The 22,971-nt window shown below is 40.4% G+C and overlaps 1 protein-coding gene across 1 annotated transcript in view; it reads right to left on the bottom strand.

Moving 5' to 3' along the window:
• Positions 1-22,971, bottom strand: part of LOC110544180 (transcription initiation factor TFIID subunit 1-like) — a 120,747-nt gene that overhangs the window by 36,201 nt on the left and 61,575 nt on the right. The window contains exons 33-38 of the mRNA XM_060375510.1: positions 17,125-17,192; positions 15,256-15,372; positions 7,568-7,693; positions 6,790-6,897; positions 6,397-6,568; positions 4,944-4,978 (exon numbers count right to left, since the gene is read on the bottom strand). Of these exons, the coding sequence (XP_060231493.1) occupies positions 4,944-4,978; positions 6,397-6,568; positions 6,790-6,897; positions 7,568-7,693; positions 15,256-15,372; positions 17,125-17,192 (626 nt within the window). The remainder of the gene's footprint in view (positions 1-4,943; positions 4,979-6,396; positions 6,569-6,789; positions 6,898-7,567; positions 7,694-15,255; positions 15,373-17,124; positions 17,193-22,971) is intronic.

The raw sequence follows: 22,971 nt of genomic DNA, 5'->3' as shown, positions 1-22,971 counted from the left end.
GATAAATTATTTCATTTGTTTGTTTGAGAGACTCTCACATTGGTCCAAGCAGGCCTAGAATTCACTGTTTAGCACAGGCTAACCTAAGACACACAGCAGTCCTTCTTCCTCAGCCACCAAAGCTGAGGTAACAGTTGCATACCACAATGCCTGGCTAGTACTAGTTCTGCAAAGCTACAATGATTACCCAGGGTCATAAAGCTGATGAAGATGGGGGCTGTCTTGTGTATGTCCCCTAAAGATCACTCACACGTCTTTCATCATTAACTGTCACAAAGAAGGCCACCTCCACCTCTATTCTTCTCTGTTTTCTAACCCATTAACATCAAAACAGACCCAGTAATTTATTTGTTGAGATAAAGTTGTGTAGCTTGAGGATCCGAGATGGTGATGACCAGTGCACACTGTATCTCAGAGGCAGAGGATCTGAAACTCCAAAATTGGTGAGTGGAGGGACAGCTGAAGTCAGAACATCAACAATGAGGCTTCCTTGGAGAGAGGGGCAACACGGGAGCTAAGACCATTTAGATCCAGGTCACCCGCACACTTCTCTGGGGACTGAGAGTGACAAACATTCTATCCCCCTGCACTTCCCCTTGTTGGACCTCCCTCCTAATTGGCAGAGGTGTCCTGCAGTGCCTGTGGCTCATAGCACAGAACTCCCTGGTTCAGTGACTGAGAAAGCAGAGGTGGGCCTCCTAGTTCTGCAGCAGCAGCTACCAGTCTTCCAGGTCCAGGGTCCACAAGCAGCTGTACGAGCTCCACAGGGCCGCTCAGTCAGTGACTGTACTGGCCATCCATTCCCTCAGTGGTGGGCACCCAGCTGTACAGAACACCCAGGTCTGCCAGGCCACTAAGGTCCACCAGGTCCACATGGCCACCGAGGTCTGCGGACCACTGAAGGGCCTGGGCAGATGTTGTGCAGACTTCAAGGAAAATTCATAGCACTAAGTACCTTCAAAAAGAAATTTAAACCATCTCATACAAGCAACTTAATGGCTCACTTAAAAGCCCTAGTGAAAAAAAAAAAAAAGAAGAATCAGACACACCAAAGAGGAGTAGACAGCTCAAAATATTCAAGCTTGGGGCTAAAATCTGTAAATTAAAAACAAAGAAAACAATTCAAAGAATCAATGAGACCAAGAGCTGGTTCTTTGAGAAAATCAACAAGATAGACAAACCTTCAGCCAAACTAACTAAAAGGCAGAGAGAAACTATCCAAATCAGCAAAATCAGAAATGAAAAGGGGGACATAACAACAGACACTAAGGAGATCCAATCATTAGGTCTTACAACAAAATGCCACAAAATTTGAAAATCTAAATGAAATGGACAATTTTCTTGATAGATTCCATTTACCAAAGTTAATTCAAGATTAGGTAAATAGATTGAATAGTCCTATATCTCCCAATAGAAACAGTCATCAAGTCTTCCTTCCAAAAAAAAAAAAAAGTCCACGGCAAGATGGTTTCAGCATGGAATTCTATAAGATCTTCAAAGAAGAGATAACTCCAATTCTCTTCAAACTATTCCACAACATAGAAATAGAAGGAACATTACCAAACTCTTTCTATGCAGCTACAGTCACCTCGATACCTAAACCACACAAAGACTCAACAAAAAAGGGGAATTTTACATCTATGACTCTTATGAACATTGATGCAAAAATACTCAACAAAATACTTGCAAACTGAATCCAAAAACACATAAAAGATATCATCCACCATGACCAAGTAAGCTTCATCTCAGGCATGCAGGGATGGTTGGTTCAATATACAGAAATCCAACAATTTAATCCACCATATAAACAAACTGAAGGAGAAAAACCACATGATCATCTCCTTAGATGCTGAAAAAGCACTTGACAAAATCCAATACCCATTCATGTTTAAAATCTTGGAGAGATCAGGGATACAAGGCATATACCTAAACATAGTAAAGACAATATTCAGCATACTCCAGCCAAGGACCACTCATGGAGATGGCCTGGAACCCCTGCACAGAGATAGCCCATGGCAGTTCAGTGTCCAAGTGGGTTCCATAGTAATAGGAACAGGGACTGTCTCTGACATGAACTGATCAGCCTGCTCTTTGATCACCTCCCCCTGAGGGGGGAGCAGCCTTTCCAGGCCACAGAGGAAGAGAAAAGAGCCACTCCTGATAGACTAGGATCAGAGGGAAGGGGAGGAGGCCCTCCCTTATCAGTGGACTGGAGGAGGGGCATAGGTGGGGAAGAAGGGAGGGTGGGATTGGAAGGAGAGGAGGGAGGGGACTACAGGGGGGATACAAAGTGAATAAATGGTAATTAATAAAATAAAAATAATTAGTAAAAATGGGGTACAGAGATAAACAGAGAATTCTCTGTATTGGAATATAGAATGGCAGAGAGACACCTAGAGAAATGCTCAATGTCCTTAGTCATCAGGGAAATGTAAATCAAAATAACTCTGAAATTCTGCCTTATACCCATCAGAATGGCTAAGATCAATAACTCAAGTGACAACACATGCTGAAGAGGTTGTGGAGAAAGGGGAATCCTCCTCCATTGCTGGTGGAAATGTAAACTTGTACAAAAACTTTGGAATTTAATCTGGCACTTTCTCAGACAATTAGGAATAGTGCTTCCTTAAGATCCAGCTATACCACTTCTAGGCATATATCCAAAAGATGCTCAAGTACACAACATGGACATTTGCTAAACCATGTCCATAGCAGCTTTCTTCATAATTGCCAGAATCCGGAAACAACCTAGATGTGCCTCAACAGACTAATGGATACAGAAATTGTGGTACATTTACACAATGGAATACTACTCAGCAATTAAAAACAAGGAAATCATGAAATTTGCAGGCAAATGGTGGGATCTAGAAAAGATCATCCTGAGTGAGGTACCCCAGTAGCAGAAAGACACACATGGTATATACTCACTTATAAGTGGATACTAGGCAAATAATATAAGATAAACATACTAAAATCTGTACACCTAATGAAGCTGAGCTAGAAGGAGGACCCTGGGTAAGGTGATCAAAGAGCTGGCCACTGAGTTCATGTCAGAGACATCCCCTGTACCCCTTACTGGGAAATGAGTAGCCAATGGGCTTTCTTTGAACAGGGGTCTAGGTCCTCTCCATGCATGGTTCTTGGGTGGATTATCGGTCCATGTAGGGACCCCTGGGCCCATGTATTTTGGTTTTGCTGCTCTCCTTGTGGAGTTCCTGATCCCTCCAGTACTTTCTATCTCCCTCTTCTTCCATAAGGATTCCAGTGGATCAATGAAATAAAATCAAAACCAAGTAATAAACCCTATGGAAACTTAATTTTTTACTAAGAAGCCAAAATAGTGGAAAATAGACAGCATCTTCAACAAATGGTGCTGGCCTACCTGGATGTCTACATGTAGAAAAATGCAAATATATCACCCTGCACAAAATTAAAGTTGAAATGGACCAAATACTCAACATAAAATCAGACACACTAAATGTGTTAGAAGAAAAAGTGGGGAAGAGCCTTGACCTCATTGGCACAGGAAGACAACTTCCTGAACAGAAAACCAACAGCACAGGCTCTAAGATCAGCAATTAATAAATGGGACCTCATGAAACCGAAAAGCTTCTGTAAAGCAAAGAACACTGTTATCTGAACAAAATGACAGCCAACAGACTGGGAAAATATCTGCATCAACCCTACATCTAACAGAGGGCTAATATCCAGACTATATAAAGAACTGAAGAGGTTAAACACCACCAAGGTAAGTAATTCAATTGCAAAATGGGATAAGGAGCTAACAGAGATTTCTCAACACAGGAATATCAAATGTCAGAGAAACACTTAAAAGAAATGTTCAACATCCTTAGTCATCAGGGAAATGCAAATCAAAACAACCCTGAGATTTCACCTTACGCTAATCAGAAAGGCTAAGATCAAAAGCTCAAGTGACAACACATGCTGGAGAGGATGTGGAGAAAGGGGAACACTCCTCCATTGCTGGTGGGCATGTAAACTTGTACAACCACTTTGCAAATCAACCTGGTGCTTTCTCAAAATACTGGGAATAGTGCTATCTCGAGATCCTGCTACACTTTTCCCTAGGCATATACCCAAAATATACCCCACCATTCAGTAAGTACATTTGCTCAACCATGTTCAAAGCAGTATTATTGTAATAGCCAGAAGCTAGAAACAACCTAGATGTCCCTCAACGGTGGAATGGATACAGAAACTGTGGTACATTTACACAATGCAGCTATTGTGTGTGGTGATGTATGTTCCAGATTCTACTAGGGAGGAGGCTGAGGTCAGTGAATAACTTGATCTTGAGCATTCAAGGCCAGTCTAGCTAGCATGTGGGAAGGGAGGTGAATTCTAACTATACTATTAGAACTATCATAGAAATACTGGATAAATGTTAACAAAACAGTGCTAATGAATCCTAGTACCAAAACTGTTCTCCACAACATCCAACAACCACAACATCCTTAGAAAAGTGGCTGGTCATAGGAGGGGAGCAAGCGACTTTGGGGATCATGACAAATAGACTTTGGAATTAAGGCTCCTGTCCAAATGTGGAGAACTCAAGAAAATCAAGAAGATCAATGACTAATTTGATGTAGGGGAACATGCCAGTAATCTCTGAAGCAGGAGAATAATGAGTTCTAGGACAGCCTGGGTATGCATAGTGAAAATTTATTTCAAAAACATACATGCATTGTGTGTCTTTCTCTGTGTGTGTACAAAGAAATAAACATAGAGGTAATAACTCCATAATAATATTAAAGCAATGAGGAAAAAAACAACAACAACAACTTTGAGATCATGCTAGATGACCTGTATATATAAGACTTCAGTTTCTTGGTAAAGAGAAAGCCATATACATTCGGTGGGCACCACAATTCAGATTATGAATTTTGCTCTTTTCCAGGAAAAGATGATCTGTCAGGTCCCACATCAGAGTCACTTCCACTTTCACTTAGCTGAATAGCTGTTAAAAAAAAAAAAACAACAAAACAGATTGTGGTTGATTCATATATAAGCTTGATGGACTAGGGGAATGGCTCAGAGCTACAGTGTTTGCCTAGCATGTATGAGATAGTATGTTTAAAATAATAAAAACAAAATAAGACCTAAAGAAAGAAATAGAAGGACAAAATATATCAGGGCACAGGGGTACTCTATGAGACTATTTCTCCAACCAAGGACCATGTATGGATATAACCTAGAACTCCTGCTCCGATGTAGCCCATGGTAGCTCAGTATTCAAGTGGGTTTCCATAGTAAGGGGAACAGGAACTGTTTCTGACATGAACTCAATGACTGGCTCCTTTACCTCCCCTCGTCCCCCGAGGGAGGAACAGCCTTGCTAGGAGGACACTGCAGCCAGTCCTGAAGATATCTGATGAGCTAGGATCAGATGGAAGGGGAGGAGGTCCTCCCCTAGCAGTGGTCTTGGAAAGGGACAGGGAGGAGATGAGGGAAGGAGGGTGAGATTGGGAGGGAATGAGAGAGGGGGCTATAGCTGGGATACAAAGTAAATAACCTGTGATTAATATTAAAAAAGTAAAAATTAGGGAGGAGGGAGGGGCTTATGAGGGGATACAAAGTGAATAAAGTGTAATTAATAAAAAAAATAAAAATAAAAATAGGACAAGATAGAAACCAAAAAAGAAACTAAAAATTAAAAATAGAAAGAAATAGAAATACTTTTTTTCTTAAGATTTATTTATTTATTATGTATACAGTGTTCTGCCTGCATGCCAGAAGATTACACCAGATCTCATTAGAGATGGTTGTGAGCCATCATGTGGTTGCTGGGAATTGAACTCAGGACCTTTGGAAGAACAACCAGTGTGCTCTTAACCTCTGAGCCATCTCTCTAGCTTCAGAAATGGTAATTCTGGTCAGAATTAGCATCTTCAGCCTAGCACTCCAAAACTAGTCTATACAGACTTTGAGTCTATAGTCCTCACCTCTCAGGCATCTCTTTTAACTACCAAAGGTCAATAGTGGCAAGAGCTACAGAAACTGAAGTCAGGTAACTTATTTCCTCTATATTAGTCTAATCTACCTGTTTGCTATCATCTCCAACACTTTTACCATTTCCATTATTTTGCTTACTTTTCCTTTCCTGTTCCCAAACACAACTCTTCAAAGCTGTGACATGGGCACTGACTTTTCCACTGTTATCTCCTGTGCCTGTTCATCTTCACTTCTCCTATGGTTAATGGAGATGATCATCCAATGAATGTGTGTTCAGTACTCTCAGGTTATACTAGAAGGACTCCAATAAAAGAGATGGCTTTTTATATAATCACACATAGGAAGTGGCAAAGACTTTTATATTTACTCCTGAGATACACACCCTGAGGTATACAGAAACAGAAGTAAAGGAGCAAGACTTACTAAAGTAAGGGTTATATTCTTCTTCTTCTTCTTCTTCTTCTTCATCCCTAGCATCTTCCTCATCATCTTCTCCTTCAGACATGAGCAAATCTTCATACAGGATACTGGCTTGGGGCTGTAGTATAGTTCCTTCCTCTTCATATGCAAGACCACCATCTCTGTCTTCACCTTCCTAAACAAGTCCAGGTGGCAGTCCAGTCACTAAGAGACCAGCATACCTTCTTTCCCCCACATCCCATTTACTGCCTCACAAGAAGTTAAATAATGAATTGAATGGATTTGTCTAGCTCATTTCAAGGATTAAAGTCAGAATGAGATGCCTGCCCTGCACTTCTAGGGCTCCTATCATACAAATATATAATGTAACCATAAGCTTTCTGTAAGCATACTCACTGGGGCTGGAGTCATAGGTTTCCCATCCTCCTCCTCCTTCTCCTCCTCATTGCCTTTAATATCTTCACCAGAGTCTTCCTCACCCAGCCTACCCTGGCCCTGTAGAATCTGAGCAAGGAACACAAATAGCACATCATTGAGGGATATGCCTGTAGGAGTTAACAAAGGGTTCTTTACATAGTACAGATGTACTGCCCTGATATCCATGCCACCTTCACTGCTAGAGCAGGTTGTTTACACAGCCCAAGGCTTGTGCATTTTCCCCAGTCATTCTGTGGAAATAAGAGACAGGGCAAGACAAACCAAAGAACAGGAATGTTTTTGGTACACTCCTAACTTTCATCAGAAGGGAACGTTTCCTTTCTGACCCAAACTTTTGAGATTGAAACCCCTTCTGGATTTTGTACTCTTTTATGGAACCTTGAGAGTAGGTGTAGTTTTAGATGAGAATTATGTTTTGATAGCTCTGGAAAAGTACAGTTAAAATTATGCATATTTCAATTTGGGTTATAACTTATAAGAGACACAAAACAGGACACCAGTGGTTGTGAACCCTGTGTCTGAATGCAGCTGGCCTTTCTAGTCAGTCACCTTTTAGACTGCTCTGATGCCTCAAATACTTTCCCTGAAGGTCTCTTGTGCTTAAGTCACATTTCAAAGCCTTGTTTGCAGGACCAAAGGATCCAGCTATCCTTCATGTATGCATGGTATCAGCCCAGCCCTCCACATTCACCCACCAGGCAGACCACCTATCTCCCAAAGAGAAATAACATCCTACCTGTGTTAGCTGTTTTTCTGAAATTGCACTGGGAATATCCAAGACAGATATATTGCTCTCATCTTGATAAACAGAAGCATCTTGAGAAACACTGAGAGACATGCTGTTATCATACAAATCAGGAGGCTGTGGCATAAAAGATACAACTTAGTTTCTACCAAGGAAATGGCTAGAAGAAATGCAAAGAATTCTCCTTTATAACATTCACTGAAGAAAAGGGACATGCAAGACAAACAAGTAAAAGAGGAAACACAGCCCGGTATAACAATGTAGACAATGCTTTAGAATCCTACAAACAAAAACCACTCTAGCAGACTGGCATCTAGTATATATGTTCAAAAATTAAGCAGAAATGCATAAAGCTTAGGAACAAGTTCATGAAGTAACAGCCTCTCTGCTCAGTAACCTATTTTCTTCTTCTAAGCCTTGCCTTGCTGTTTTTAAGCTCAGGGATTCACATTAGTAATATTTTTATTGACTTAGACACATGTAAGGAAACTAGACAAAGGAATTTAAATTTCAACAAGAACATGGAATGGTTTAACATTTATGAGTTTGTGGACAATGAATCAGAACAAAATTCCATGGGAAAAAAATCATGGGCTTTGGAGTAAACAGCCGTGAAATGAGTCTTGGCTCTGCCATAATTAACCACCCTGTTTTCATGAACTGTGAGACATGGATATAATAGCGACCTCACATGGTTGCAGTGAGAATTAAGAGCTATGTGTACTCAATACCTGTAACTCAATAAATGAGAGCTTCCCTCTTATCATCTCAGAAAAGAGCAGAGATTTAGCAGATGGATTCTAGTCAATAATAAGAAGGACTACATAAAACATTCATGAAGTCAATAGAAAAAGAAAAATAATATTCATCAATTTCACTTTAAATTATATTCATACAAATAAACACACATACCACCGATATAAAAACCCTCAAAATATTTTGTGGTTGATATTATGAAAGATGGAACTGATAAGAAGTATCACACCTCTTATTTGTATCTTACAATTTTCTTTTTAAAAGGATTGTATTTATTTCTTTAAAAAAATTATGTGGCTGAATGTTACTTGAGAGATGGCATAGAGGTTAAGAGCACTGGCTGTTCTTCTAAAGGTCCTGAGTTAAACTCCCAGCAAGCACATGGTGGCTCTCAACCATCTATGACGAGATCTGATGCCCTCTTCTGGTCTGCAGGCACACATGCAGGCAGAATATTGTAGAAATAATGAATAAAGCAATCTTTGAAAAAGACTTATGTGGCTGGGCTGTGGTAGAGTGTGCCTTTAATCCCAGCACTTGGGAGGCAGAGGCAGGAGGATCCCTTAAAAAATCATGTGTATATGTGCATGTCTGAGTGTGGTTTGTGCATATGAGTGCAGTGTCTTTAATGGCTGGAAGGTGTCAGAATTTCTAGATGTGGAGTTAAGACAGCAAGCCACAGAACGTGGTTGCTGGAAGCCAAAGTGAGGTCTTCTGAAAGAGTAGCAAGCATTCTTAACTGGCTGAGCCATCTCTCCAGCCCCATCTTCTAATAGTCCCTAACCATAGTAATACTTTGATTAAAAAATAATAAACTTGCTCATGAGCAAAGAACAGTAGAACAAGCCTTTATTCCCAGCACCAGAAAAGTTCAATCAGGAAGAACACAAAATTAAGGCCAGTTTGGACCACAAAGCTAGACCCTGTCTCAAAGAAACAAATGTACAACCACATATGTGCTGTTCCGTAAACAAGCAAGAAAACAAGATTAACTGAGAAAATCAGACTTTCCAAAATAAATGCAAAACAGAATCTAAAACATTAGCACACAGATAAACTTTTTGCAATATTTAAAATGTAGAGTGAAGAAAGGGTTCTGGGAAACTGTAAAATTAATAACTCCAAAGTAGTGAACTCAGTGCAAGTTTAGTAGGTTTTTGAGACAGGGTTTTTCTATGTAGCCTTGGCTATCCTGGACTAACTTTGTAGACCAGGCTGGTCTCAAACTCACAGAGATCTGTCTGCCTCTGCCTCCCAGGGTTCTGGGATCACAGGTGAGCACTAACATGCCTGGTCTGACAGAATAATCTTTCTAGATACTTTCTAATAATGTTTCGATTTTACATAGTAATGAGTAAGGGTGGTCACACATGGGGAATCTATTTTCCTTGAGTTAACAAGCAGTGAGTTGGGCTATCTTAAAATTTACACACTTAAGTGAAGGGAATGATGAGTATGTGAACTGAAAAGAATGAAGCAGTGCTATCTGTACCATACTCTCCATAGATCACTAACTACACCAAAAGCAGCTATTGCTCAGGAAAGACAAAGTTTGATCTACCAATGGTCTGAGTTTATGATTATTCAAGACCTGAGAAAAGCACATACCACTTGGTGGTTATATTCTACTGGAGAAAGATGGCTACTACCCAAGCTCTAACTTACCAGAAAGTACCTTGTGCAAACATAAGCCTATTAGCAAACAAGGCCTTCCTGGGTACCATCACTCACCCAAGCCCCCTTGACCCAATGTGCCCATACAACTCCAAGAGCATTTCCTTGTTCTGGGCCTTGAAGAAGTATCTGAGGGTTCTTTATACCTGGTTACCCTCAGTAACCTATGTTTGGGATGAAGGAGAGAGTAAAAGATAGATAGGCAAAGTGTGTGAATGAGACACAGAGACAGCAAAAATCCAACAGAGATCATGTATGCTGCACTGAAGTTCAGAGTGAAACCTTGGTAGAATGAAAAATAATCCTATAGAAATTAGAAACATTCTTCATTAAAGTATTCAGTTAAATTTGAAAGAGCCTAAGGGGATCAAAGATGGCGGTGACAAGCATGCAGCATATCTTAGGGGCAAAGGATCTGAAACTCTGAAATTGCACACATGGGACCCTTTCCAAAACAGACCATATAGTTGGCCAGAAAGCAAGCCTCAACAGATACAAGAAGATTGAAATAATCCCCTGTATTCTATCTGACCACCATGGACTAAAGCTGGACCTCAACAACAACGGAAATAGCAAAAAGCCTACATGCATATGGAAACTGAACAATGACAGCTGGATTAAGGAAGAAATAAAGAAATAAGTTAAAAACTTCCTAGAATTCAATGAAAATGAAGGTACAACATACCCAAATTTTGGAGACACAATGAAAGCAGTACTCAGAGGAAAATTAATAGCACTAAGTACCTTCAACAAGAAATTTTTAACATCTCATATAAGCAACATAATGGCCCAACTGAAAGCCCTATGGGGAAAAAAACAGATACACACAAGAGGAGCATACAGCTGGAAATAATCAAACTCAGGGCTGAAATCAATAAATTAGAATCAAATAAAACTATTCAAAGAATCAGTGAAACCAAGACAGACAAACCCTTAGCTAAACTAACTAAAAGGCAGAGAAAAACTATCCAAATCAGCATATTAGAAATGAAAAGGGGGACATAACTACAGACACTGAGGAAATCCAAGCAATTATTAGGTTGTACTACAAAAGCCTATATGCCACAAATTTTGAAAACTAAAGGAAATGGACATTTTCTTGATAGATTCCATCTACCAAAATTAAGTCAAGATCAGGTAGAAAGACTGAATAGCCCTATATCCCCCAAGGAAATAGAAGCAGTCATCAATAGCCTCCCTTCAAAAAAATAGCCCTAGATGGTTTCAGTGCAGAATTCTACCAGACCTTCAAAGAAGTGCTTACTCCAATTCTCTTCAAACTTTTCCACAAAATAGAAACAGAAGGAACATTACCAAACTCATTCTATGAGGCCACAGACGCCTTGGTACCGAAACCACACTAAGTCCCAACAAAAAAGAGAACTTCAGACCTATCTCTCTTATGAACACTGATGCAAAAATACTCAATAAAATACTTGCAAACCAAATCCAAAACACATAAAAGATATCATCCACTATGACCAAGTAGGCTTCATCCCAGGCATGCAAGGGTGATTCAATATACGGAAATCCATCAATGTGATCCACCACATAAACAAACTGAAAAAAAAAACAAAACTCACATGATCATCTCCTTAGATGCTGAAAAAGCATTTGACAAAGTCCAACACCCATTCATGTTTAAAGTCTTGGAGAGATCAGGGATACAAGGCACCTAACTAAACACTGTAGAGACAATATACAGCAAGCCTATAGCCAACATCAAACTCAACGGAGAGAAACGTAAATCAAGCCCACTGAAGTCAGGGACAAGGCAAGGCTGCCCACTCTCTCTGTATCTCTTCAACATGGTACTTGAAGTCCTAGCTAGAACAATCAGACAACTAAAGGAGATCAAGAGGATACGAATAGGAAAGGAAGAAGTCAAAGTTTAACTATTTGCAGATTGTATGATAGCATACATGAGTGACCCCAAAAATTCTTCCAGAGAACTCCTTTAGCTGATGTGGCTGGATACAAAATTAACTCAAAGAAAAAAATCAGAAGCCCTCCTGTATACCAAAGACAAAAGGGCCGAGAAAGAAATTAGGGAATCAACACCCTTCACAAGAGCCACTAACAGCATGAAGTACCTTGGTGTGACTCTAACCAAGCAAGTGTAAGACCTGTTTGAAAAAAACTTCAAGTCTCTGAAGAAAGAAATTATATAAGAATTCAGAAGATGGAAAGATCTCCTCTGCTCATGGATTAGTAGGATTAACATAGTGAAAATGGCCATCTGCCAAAAGCAATCTACAGATTTAATGCAATTCCCATCAAAATACCAACACAATTCTTTACAGACCTTGAAAGAAAAATTCTCAACTTCATATGGAAAAACAAAAAACCCAGAATGTCCAAAACGATCCTGTACAATAACAGATCGTCTGGAGGTATTTCCATCACGACCTCAAGCTGTACTATAGAGCAATAATAATAAAAACTGCATGGTACTGGCGTAGAAACAGAATGGTGGATCAATGGAAAAGAATAGAAGACACAGAAATAAACCCATATGCCTATGGATACTTGATTTTTGACAAAGAAGCCAAAACCATTCAATGGAAAAAGGACAGCATCTACAACAAATGGTGCTGGTCCAACTGGATGTCTACATGCAGAAAAATGAAAATAGATTCATACTTATAACCTTGCACAAAACTAAAGTCCAAGTGGATCAAAGACCTCAACATAAAAACAGACTCACTAAATCGGTTAGAAGAGAAAGTGGGGAAGAGCCTAGAACTCATTGGCACAGGAGACAACTTCCTGAACAGAACAGCAACAGCACAGGCTCTAAGAGCAACAATCAATAAATGGGACCTCATGAAGCTGAAAAGCTTCTGTAAAGCAAAAGACACTGTCATCAGAACAAAAAGACAGCCTACAGATTGGAAAAGGATCCTCGCCAACCCTGGATCTGACAGAGGGCTAATAGCCAGAATATATAAAGAACTAAATAAGTTAAGTGAGCATCAACAAATCAAGCAATCCAATTAAAAAAAATGGGGAACAGAGCTAAACAGAGAATTCTCTGTAGAGGAATATAGAAAGGCAGTGGAACACTTAAAGAAATGCTCAACGTCCTTAGCCATCAGAGAGATGCAAATCAAAATGACCTTGATATATCATCTTACACCCATCAGAATGGTTAAGATAAAAAAACTCAAGTGACACATGCTAGAGAGGATATGGAGAAAGAGGAAACCTCCTCCTTTGCTAGTGGGAATGTAAACTTGTACAATCACTTTGCAAATCAATCTGGCACTTTCTCAGTCAATTAGGAATAGTGGTTCCTCAAGATCCAGCTATACCACTCCTGGGCATATATCCAAAAGATTCTTAAGTACACAACAAGGACATTTGCTCAGCCTTATTTGTAGCAGCTTTATCCATAATAGCCAGAACCTGGAAACAACCCAGATGTCCCTCAACGAAGGAATGGATACAGAAATTGTGGTACATCTACACAATAGAGTATTATTCAGCAATCAAAAACAAGGAAATCATGAAATTTGCAGGCAAGTGGTGGGATCTAGAAAAGATCATCCTGAGCAAAGTATCTCAGAAGGAGAAAGACACACATGGTATATACTCACTTATAAGTGGATACTAGACCTATAAGATAGGATAAACATACTAAAATCTGCACATGTAAAGAAACTAAAGAAGGAGGAGGACCTGCGGTAAGATGATCAATCCTCACTTAGAAGGACAAATGGGATGGACACTGGAAGTAGGAGAAAACAAGTAACATGACAGGAGCCTACCATAGAGGGCCTCTGAAAGACTCTACCTAGCAGTGTATCAAAGCAGATGCTGAGACTCATAACCAAGCTCTGGGCACAGTGCAGGAAATCTTATGAAAGAAGGGGGAGTTAGTAAGACATGGAGAGGACAGGAGCCCCACATAGACCAAATATACCTCGGCACAGGGGTGTTTTCTGAGACTGTTTCTCCAACCAAGGACCATGCGTGGATACAACCTAGAACCACTGCTTTGATGTAGCCCATGGCAGCTCAGTATCCAAGAGGGTTCCCTAGTAAGGGAACAGGCACTGTCTCTGACATGAACTCAGTGGCTGGCTCTTTGACCTCCACCCCCAAGGGAGGAGGAGCCTTGCTAGGCCACAGAGGAGGAGATTGCAGCTAGTCCTGAAGAGACTTGATAAGGTAGGGTCAAATAGAAGGGGAGGAGGACTTTCCTTATCAGTGGATTTAAAGAGGGGCAGGGAGGAGATGAGGGAGGGAGTATGGGATTGGGAGGAAATAATGGAGGGGGCTACACCTAGGATACAAATTAAATAAACTGCAGTCAATATATAAAAATAAAAATTTAATTAAAAATAATTTTAAAGAGCCTCTGTAAACTTTACGAAAAATCCTCCATACAAAGAAGGAAACAAATGTTTACAGGACACCTTCTGTGTGCCATAAAAATTAACTCATTTAATGTCAGAAAGGACATCTTACAGAAATGGGAATAGAAACGTTAAATTTCCCAATATCACAAAACTAGAAAGTAGCAGAGCTAAGACTCACACCCAGACCTGTTTTTCATCAAATCTCATGTCCTTTGCACTCTATCACCGTGTCTCCAATATAGAAACCAAGGACCTGTTAATATTCCATTTAAAGTCTGTTCTTCAAATATGCCAACTTTCTAAGACTGTTATATAGAGGAAACACCCAAAAAGGATCAGTCAGACCAGAAAAACACTAAAAGTTTCTTATTCACCCTGCTTTCTAGTCTTCTAACAAATAAACTTAAAACAATCTTCATTTAGTATGAAAGTGAATTAATTCTGGAAATGGAGTGATGAGAGCTATGCTGACAGACTTCTAAAGTAATAGGCAATCAGCTATCTAGAAGGCACAAGAACAATATGGCCCATTTGTAGCTGAGCAGCCCACATTCTAGGGATGTCCTAGAACCCCACAATTTGCCAACAAAACAACTGGAGACCTAGAGGATGCCTCTGGCTATAGCAGTCAGGAATCTGGTGTTCTCACAGAGTATAAACAACCACCCAACTCATTCATCCCATAGTTGCCTCTTCTGGATTCAACAAGGCCGTGAGGACCCACAGCCTCACTTAACTTAGCCTTTGAGAAGACAGTAAAGCACACAAAAGGCATATGAAGAGAAAGGACAGAAGAATGGTATCCCACTAAACATATCTGTTAACATGTTCCCAGTTTCCCAAACCATAAGAAAATTGTAAGAAATTCCTAATCCTTTGGCTTACCTGAGGTGTATAAGGTCCTGGAGTCATTGGGTCCAGGCTTTCTAATTCTGCTTTCTCCAAAGCTGCTTCTTTAGCTGTACAAATATCTTTCTCAAGTTGAGTCAAATGTTCATCATACTGAAAAACAAAATTAATGATTTCATTCAACATTCAGGTACTGGGCTTACAAAAATAAACAAAAGACAAAAATATATCTTTGGGGCTGGAGAGATGGCTCAATGGTTAAAAGCAGTGTCTGCTCTTCCAGAGGCACTGAGTTCAATTCCCAGCAAAAAAAAAAAAAAAAAAAAATGGTGGCCAACAACCATCTGTAATGGAATCTGATTCTCTCTTCTTGTGTACATGCGGACAGAGCACCCAATACATAAAATACATAAATCAATATATCTTTAAAAAATATCTTACACATGGTATATACTCACTTATAAGCAGATTTTAGCCATATCATACAGGACAAAGATATTACAATCTATAGACCCAAATAAGCTAAGAACAAGGAAGGTCCAGGGGAGGTTGCTTGACTCTCACTAAGGGGAAATAGAATAGACAGCGGAAGTGAATGAATGAGGGAACTGGGTAAGAGATGGTGTAGGAAGGGAATCAAGGGTAGGGATCAGATGAGGGAAGAGCAATGGCAGGAGGTGACAGGGCTGGGAGACAAAAGGGAAACCAAGGATGGGCCACCTTTGAGACAAGCTAGAGACCTGCGACAGGGTGGGCTCCTGGGAGGATATGGGGGTGACTCTACTCAAAGACTCCTAGTAGTGGGGGTCATGGAGACTGAAGTAGCCATCTTCTAGCCAGGCAGGACTCCTAGTAGAGGGAAGGACACACCAAATGACCCACAAAAGCTTTGACTCAATATTTACCCTGCCTACAAGATGTGTAGGGATAAAGAGGGAGCAGAGACAGGCAATGTCCAACCAATGACTGGCCCAACCTGAGACCTACCCCACAGGTAAGAGCCAAATCCTGACACTATTAATGACACTCTGCTATGCTTGCAGAGAGTAGACTAACATAACTGTCCTCTGAGAGGCTCCACCTAGCAGTGGATACAAACAAATGCTGAGACTCACAGCCAAACATGGGACAGAGCTCGGGGAGCCTTGTGGAAGTGTGGGTGTAAGGCTAGAAGGACCCAGAGGGGATAAGAACTCCACAAGACAAACAGAGTCACTAATAAAGGCCCACAGGGACTTACAGGGACTGAAGAACCAACCAAAGCGCATGCATGGTCTGGACCTAGGCCCCCTACATATAAGTAACTGATGGGCAGCTTGGGCAGCTTGGTCATCATGGGGGTCCCCTAGCAAGTGGAGCAGGGGCTATTTCTGACACGGACTCTTTTGCCTGCTGTTGGATCACTTCCCCCTAGAGGGGTGCCTTGCCTAGCCTCAGTGGAAGAGGATGCACTTAGTCCTGATGAGACCTGAAGTACTAGGGTGGACTGATATGGAGGTGGAGGCTCCCCATTTCTAAAAATGGAAAGGACAAAAAGGGGAAGAAGGTGGAGAAGTAGTAGTAGGAGAGTAGGGAGAAGCTAAGGTTGGAATGTAAAGTGAATAAACTTAAAAAATATTCAAAAAGCATGATAGGGCTCATACAGGTAACAGCAAAATACCCTGAGTGATTAAATTATGGTGTATACACAAATAGAGTAAGAATATAAATAGAAAAAAAATCTGTCTTGATAGTTTTTTTTCTAGTAGCAGAACACAGCTGATAACCTAAACAAAGCAGAGATAAAAATGGTGGAATGAGGGTAGAAGCTGAAATCTTACATTGAAAGAAAACAGGGTGGTTAAACTTTAAACTCAAGGACACAACTGAAAGGTTTCAGGAAGCTAGATCTTCTCTATCACCTACCTCAGTTAATGTCTGGTAACAAACGCTCACAATTTCCTGGGCAGTCTTTGTATATTGACTCTCAGGCCCTATGAAACAAGTAAAATGCCATTACCTTTGTAAATTCAAGAATTTTACATTTCTATAACATTCTGATTTAAAACATTTATTATTTATTAAAATAATTATTAAGGTTGATTTATTTATTTTTGAGACAGGGATTCTCTGTGTAGCCCTGGCTCTCCTGGGATTAGCTATGTAGACCATATTGGCCTCAAACTCACATAGATATGCCTGCCTCTGCGTCTTCCTAGTCAAATGCTGGAATTATAGGTACATGCCACCACAACTGGCTGTTGTTATATATGTGGGTGTTTTGTCTATGTGTATTTCTGCACACCATATGCATGCCTGATGCTCTAAGAGGCCAGAAAAAGCTGCTGAACTAGAGTTACATTATGTGCTTGAAAGTCAACCTTTGTCCTCCGTAAGAGCAGCCAGTGTTATTAATCACTGAGCTATCTCTCCACCTTCATACATTGCAATTTAAAAACAATTTGTTACCCAATAGTATATCATTATTTATGATTTGAGAAAACCTATGTTTAATCCCTAACTTAAACTTCTGCTTGGCTTTCATGAATAAAAATTTTCATTTGATTTTTGGGTTTTTTTCTTTGTGTTTTCTTTTCCCTCCTTCCTTCAGTCTTTTTTTCCTTCCTTTTCTCTTTTCTTTCTTTTCTCTCTCTCTCTCTCTCTCTCCCTTCCTTCCTTCCTTCCTTCCTTCCTTCCTTCCTTCCTTCCTTCCTTCCTTCCTTCCTTCCTTCCTTCCTTCCTTCCTTCCTTCCTTCCTTCTTTTTTCATTTTTAGGATTTTGAGAAAGGGTTTCTTTTTGTAACCCTGGATGTCCTGGACTCACTTTGTAGATCAGTCTGGCCTTGAACTCACAGAGATCTGATTGCCTCTTCCTCCCAGAGTGCTGGGATTATAAGGGTATGTCAACGTGCCTGGATTTCTTTTCGTTTTTTTGAGGTACGGTCTCACTACATAGCTCTGGCTGTCCTGGAACTCATTATGTAGACCTGCCTGGCCTCAAACTCACAGAGGTCTACCTGCCTTTGCCACCACACCTAGCTGTAAGTGGAAAAACTTTAAAAAATATAAAAATCAGACTAATTAGTACCCCCACTAATCTTGTTTCATTTATATTTCCACTTTCCAGACTATTCTTTAATTATTTTGGATTCAAGATCTCATTGTGTGCTCTGGACTGGCTTCAAGCTCATGATCCCCTTGGTCTCCACCTCCTGAGTGCTGGGACTGTTGGCATGCACCACTCTATCTTCCTTTACACAATAAGCTCTAAGCTTCCCTGGGATACATAAAGAGACCCTCCCTCAATTAACAAACAAGAAAACTTATGTGAACTATAGTTGCAGGGTGAGATGGAGTTGTCAATGGAGGCTCATCTATTAATGCAATTATTGTACCACTTTGGTATAAGGAAGTAGACAATGGGAGTAGGGAGTGTACTGGAACTCTGTAGCTTATATAAATTTTGCTACGGGCCAAGAACAAGTCTAAAATATAAAGACTAATTGAAAAATAAGAATTATTTTTAAGCCAAACTGTATCATATCTAATATAATATTCCCTTAAACAAGGTGTGATGGCACATGTCTTTTAATTCCAGTACTCTAGAGGTAGAGGCAGGTGGATCTATGTTAATTCAAGGCCAGCATGGCTTGCATACTTCCATGCCAGTCAGGGCTATAGAGTGATACATTGTTACAATGACAAATGAATGAATGAATAAATAGATATTTATTTAAGATAAATAAACATGTAGTTAATGTTAACATCAGAGGCCTGCACCACCATGCCCAGTTATGTTTCCTGGCAATTAAACTGAGACTTTTATGCATGTTAGGCAAACCCTCTATCAACTAAGATATGTCTCCAGCTCCTATATGCATTTTTCTAGGGTACGTTATATCTCCATGAAAACTTTAAAAAACTAATTAATACACAACATTTACCACATGATTTCAGATAAGAATGCAATGGTTTTATGTTTCTTAAAAAATAAAAGATGGGTTAATAGCCAGGCATTGTGGCACATACCTTTAATCCAAGCACTAAAGAGGCAGAGGCAGGAAGATATATAGTGAATTCCAGGCCACCCAAAGCTACATGTTGAGATCATGTCTAAAAAACCACAACAACTAAGATTTGGCAAAAGAAAGGGTCACTATCTTCCAGGACACCAATGGCCTAGAACTGAGAAGCTCCTCTTTTTATCTTTCATTTATTGTTTTGAGACAGGGTCTATATAGCCCAGGCTGGCCTTGGAATTCAGAGATCTGCCTGCCTTTTCCTCCTGAGTGCTGAGATTACAGGCATGTGCCATCACATCCAGCTTAGGTGGTTTTGGGTACTGATCCCAGGTCTTCCTGAATTCTAGAAAAGCTCTCTGAAATGTATCCCCAGCCCAATAATGAAAGCTTTCACAGATTGATCCTTGAGTATATCTCCCGATTACCATAACATAAAGAATAAAGTGTACCACATTGGAGGGAGGGGACCAGAGATATAGCTTAGTGGGACAGCTTATCTACCAGGCACAAGGCCCAGGGCTTGATCTAAAGCAACACAAAAAGTATATCACACATTCATGTGAAGCTTTCTAGCCATATCTACTATATTTATTATAAGCCATTATATGAATAATAAAGTCTTTTTCAGGAGCTGAAGAGAGGGCTTCAGTGGGCAAAAAACAGATGTTCTGGCAGAGAATTCCAGTGCATTTTCCAACACTGACATGTGGTTCAAAACCATCTGTAACTGCACATTTCAAGCACTGTGCTTTTATCTTTGGTCTTCTTTCTAATATTTATTTTATGAGGTTGGAGAGGTGGCTCAGTGATTAAGAGCACTAGCTGCTCTTGCAGATGACCAGCATCCACATGGCAGCTCATAACTATCTCTCTCTAGTTCCAGAGAATCTGATATCCTCTTCTGGCTTTTGTAGAGAATGCATGCACATGGTTCACAGACATTTACTTACGAACATTTTTTAGCAGGTAGTTGGAAAAAGAAATCTTTGTCTAAAATAGAGTGTCATCAAGAATGACATGGTATCAGGGAAATGCAAATCAAAATGACCCTGAGATTTCACCTTACACCCATCAGAATGGTCAAGATGAAAAACTCAAGTGACAACACATGCTGGAGAGGATGTGGAGAAAGGGGAACCCTCCTTTACTGCTGGTTGGAATGCAAACTTGTACAACCACTCTGGAAATCAATCTAACACTTTCTCAGACAACTAGGAATAGCGTTTCCTCAAGATCCAGCCATACTACTCCTAGGCATATATCCAAAAGAGGCTCAAGTACACAATAAGGACACTTGCTCAACCGTGTTTATAGTAGCTTTATTTGTAATAGCCAGAAGCTGGAAATAGCCCAGATGCCCCTCAACTGAAGAATGGATGCAGAAATTGTGGTACATCTACACAATGGAATTTACACAGCAATGAAAAATAAGGAAATCATGAAATTTGTAGGTAAATGGTGAAACCTGGAAAGGATCATCCTGAGTGAGCTGCCCCAGAAGCAGAAAGATACACACCGTATATACTCACTCATGTAGACATGCAATATAGGATAAACCTACTAAAATCTGTACATCTAAAGAAACTAATTAAAGGAGAGGACCCTGACTAAAATGCTCAATCCCCATCTTGAAAGGCAAAGAGGAAGAACATCAGAAGAAGAGGAAAACAGAAAAAAAAAGCTAGAAACCTGCCATGGAGGGCCTCTGAAAGGCTCTGCCCTGCAGACTATCAAAGCAGATGCTAAGACTTATGGCCAACTGTTGGGCAGTGTGCATGGAATATTATGTAAGAAGTGGGAAATAGTAAGATCTGGAGAGGACAGGAGCTCCACAAGGAGAGCAATAGAACCAAAAAATTTGAACACGGGGGTCTTCCCAGAGACTCATACTCCAACCAAGTACCAGACATGGAGATAACCCAGAACCCCTGCACAGATGTAGCCCATGGCAGTTTAGTGTCCAAGTGGGTTCCATAGTAATGGGAAGAGGGAATGCCTCTGACATAATCTGATTGGCCTGCTCTTTGATCACCTCCCCCTGAGGAGGGAGCAGCCTTACCAAGCCACAGAAGATGACAATGCAGCCACTCCTGATGAGATCTGATAGACTAAGATAAGAAGGAAGGAGAGGAGGACCTCCCTTATCAGTGGACTTGGAGAGGGGCATGCCTGAAGAAGGGGGAGGGAGGGTAGGATAGGGAGGAGAGGGGGGAGAGGCTTATGGGGGGATACAAAGTGAATAAAGTGTAATTAATAAAAAAAAATGAGATGGTAGAAGCTCAGTGGGGATGGCCATGGCACACACCTTTAATGCCGCACTTGGGAGACACAGGCAGGAGGGTCTCTGTGAGTTCCAGGTCAGCCTGGTCTACAGAGATAGTCCCAGGACAACCAGGGCTATTCACAGAGAAACCCTGACTCAAAAAGCTAAGAGAAGTAGGGGCTGGAGAAGTGGCTCAGCGGTTAAGAGCAACTGACTGCTCTTCCAGAGAACCTGGGTTCAGTTTCCAGCAAGAAACATGGCAGCTCACAACTTTCTGTTACTCCAGGATCCAACACTCTTTTTCTTAAGTCTTCTTTCTGAATTACTCGTTTATTCATTCATTTGATGCATATGAGTGCTCTGTTTTCATGCACACCAGAAGAAGGAATCAGATTTCATTACAGATGGTTGTGAGCCACCATATGAGTGCTGAGAATTGAACTCAAGACCTCTGGAAGAGCAGCCAGTTCTCTTAACCACTGAGCCATCTCTTCAGCCTGGATCCAGCACTCTTACACAGACATACATGCAGGCAAAACATCAACACACATAAAATAAAAATAATATAAATTAGTTAAAACAAAGTTGAAGTATATGAATAAGAATATTCAGCAAAGGAATCTGAAAAGGCTTAAGGAGGAGGACAGTTGTCCTCAGAATACAGTTTCAGGGAAATGACTGTAACTCTTGGAGCAAGATCAAGATAGAGACTGCAAACTACTTACTGTCTAGGGCAATTATGTGACCTTGTCCACATAGTGGATCTACTTGGCATAGCAGAGGCTATACTGCAGTAAAAAGCTGGGTGCAGTGGCATATGAATCTACAATCCTAGAACTGAGGAAGCTGAGGGAGGATGATGACCAAGTCTGAGGCTACCCTGAGCAACATAGCAAGACCATCCCCAAAACAAAACAAAAGAAAAAGCTCTAAGTGAGTGAAACATGAATGGGAAATGAAAGCATGGGAGAAATAGTAGATATTCAAAGAAATCTGGCTATCATTAAAAAAGAATGAAAATTTTAAGTTCTATGGAAATATTCTTATATATAATGTGGTATTATGAATTAAGGACATAAAATCAAATGGAAAATTAAAATAAGAGTAAGCATGGCTGTGTGTACCCACTGACTCAGTTATTGGGGAGCTGAGGCAGAAGGATCACTCAAGTCAGGAGTTGCAGGCCAGTCTGGGCAATACAGTAAGATCCTCCTCTCATCTCAAAAAATAATTTTAAAATGCAACTCCTAAAATGAAATCACTGCAAAACATCATGTCAAATAATTTATACTTCTATTCTAGCTAGACATATCGTAGGTTATAATCTACAGCATTTTTGGATATTTTGATATTTGCTTTTGAGACAGGGTCTCACTGTGTAATCCTGGCTGGACTGGAACTCTATGTAGAACTCAAAGAGACCTGTAATCTGATTGTCTCCTCTACCTGAATGCTACAAATGAAGGTGCGAGTCACCACACATGGCCC

The sequence above is a fragment of the Meriones unguiculatus genome, chromosome X (assembly GCF_030254825.1).
Source record: "Meriones unguiculatus strain TT.TT164.6M chromosome X, Bangor_MerUng_6.1, whole genome shotgun sequence".
NCBI classification, from domain to species: domain Eukaryota; kingdom Metazoa; phylum Chordata; class Mammalia; order Rodentia; family Muridae; genus Meriones; species Meriones unguiculatus.
This window is presented reverse-complemented; position numbering and strand designations above follow the sequence as displayed.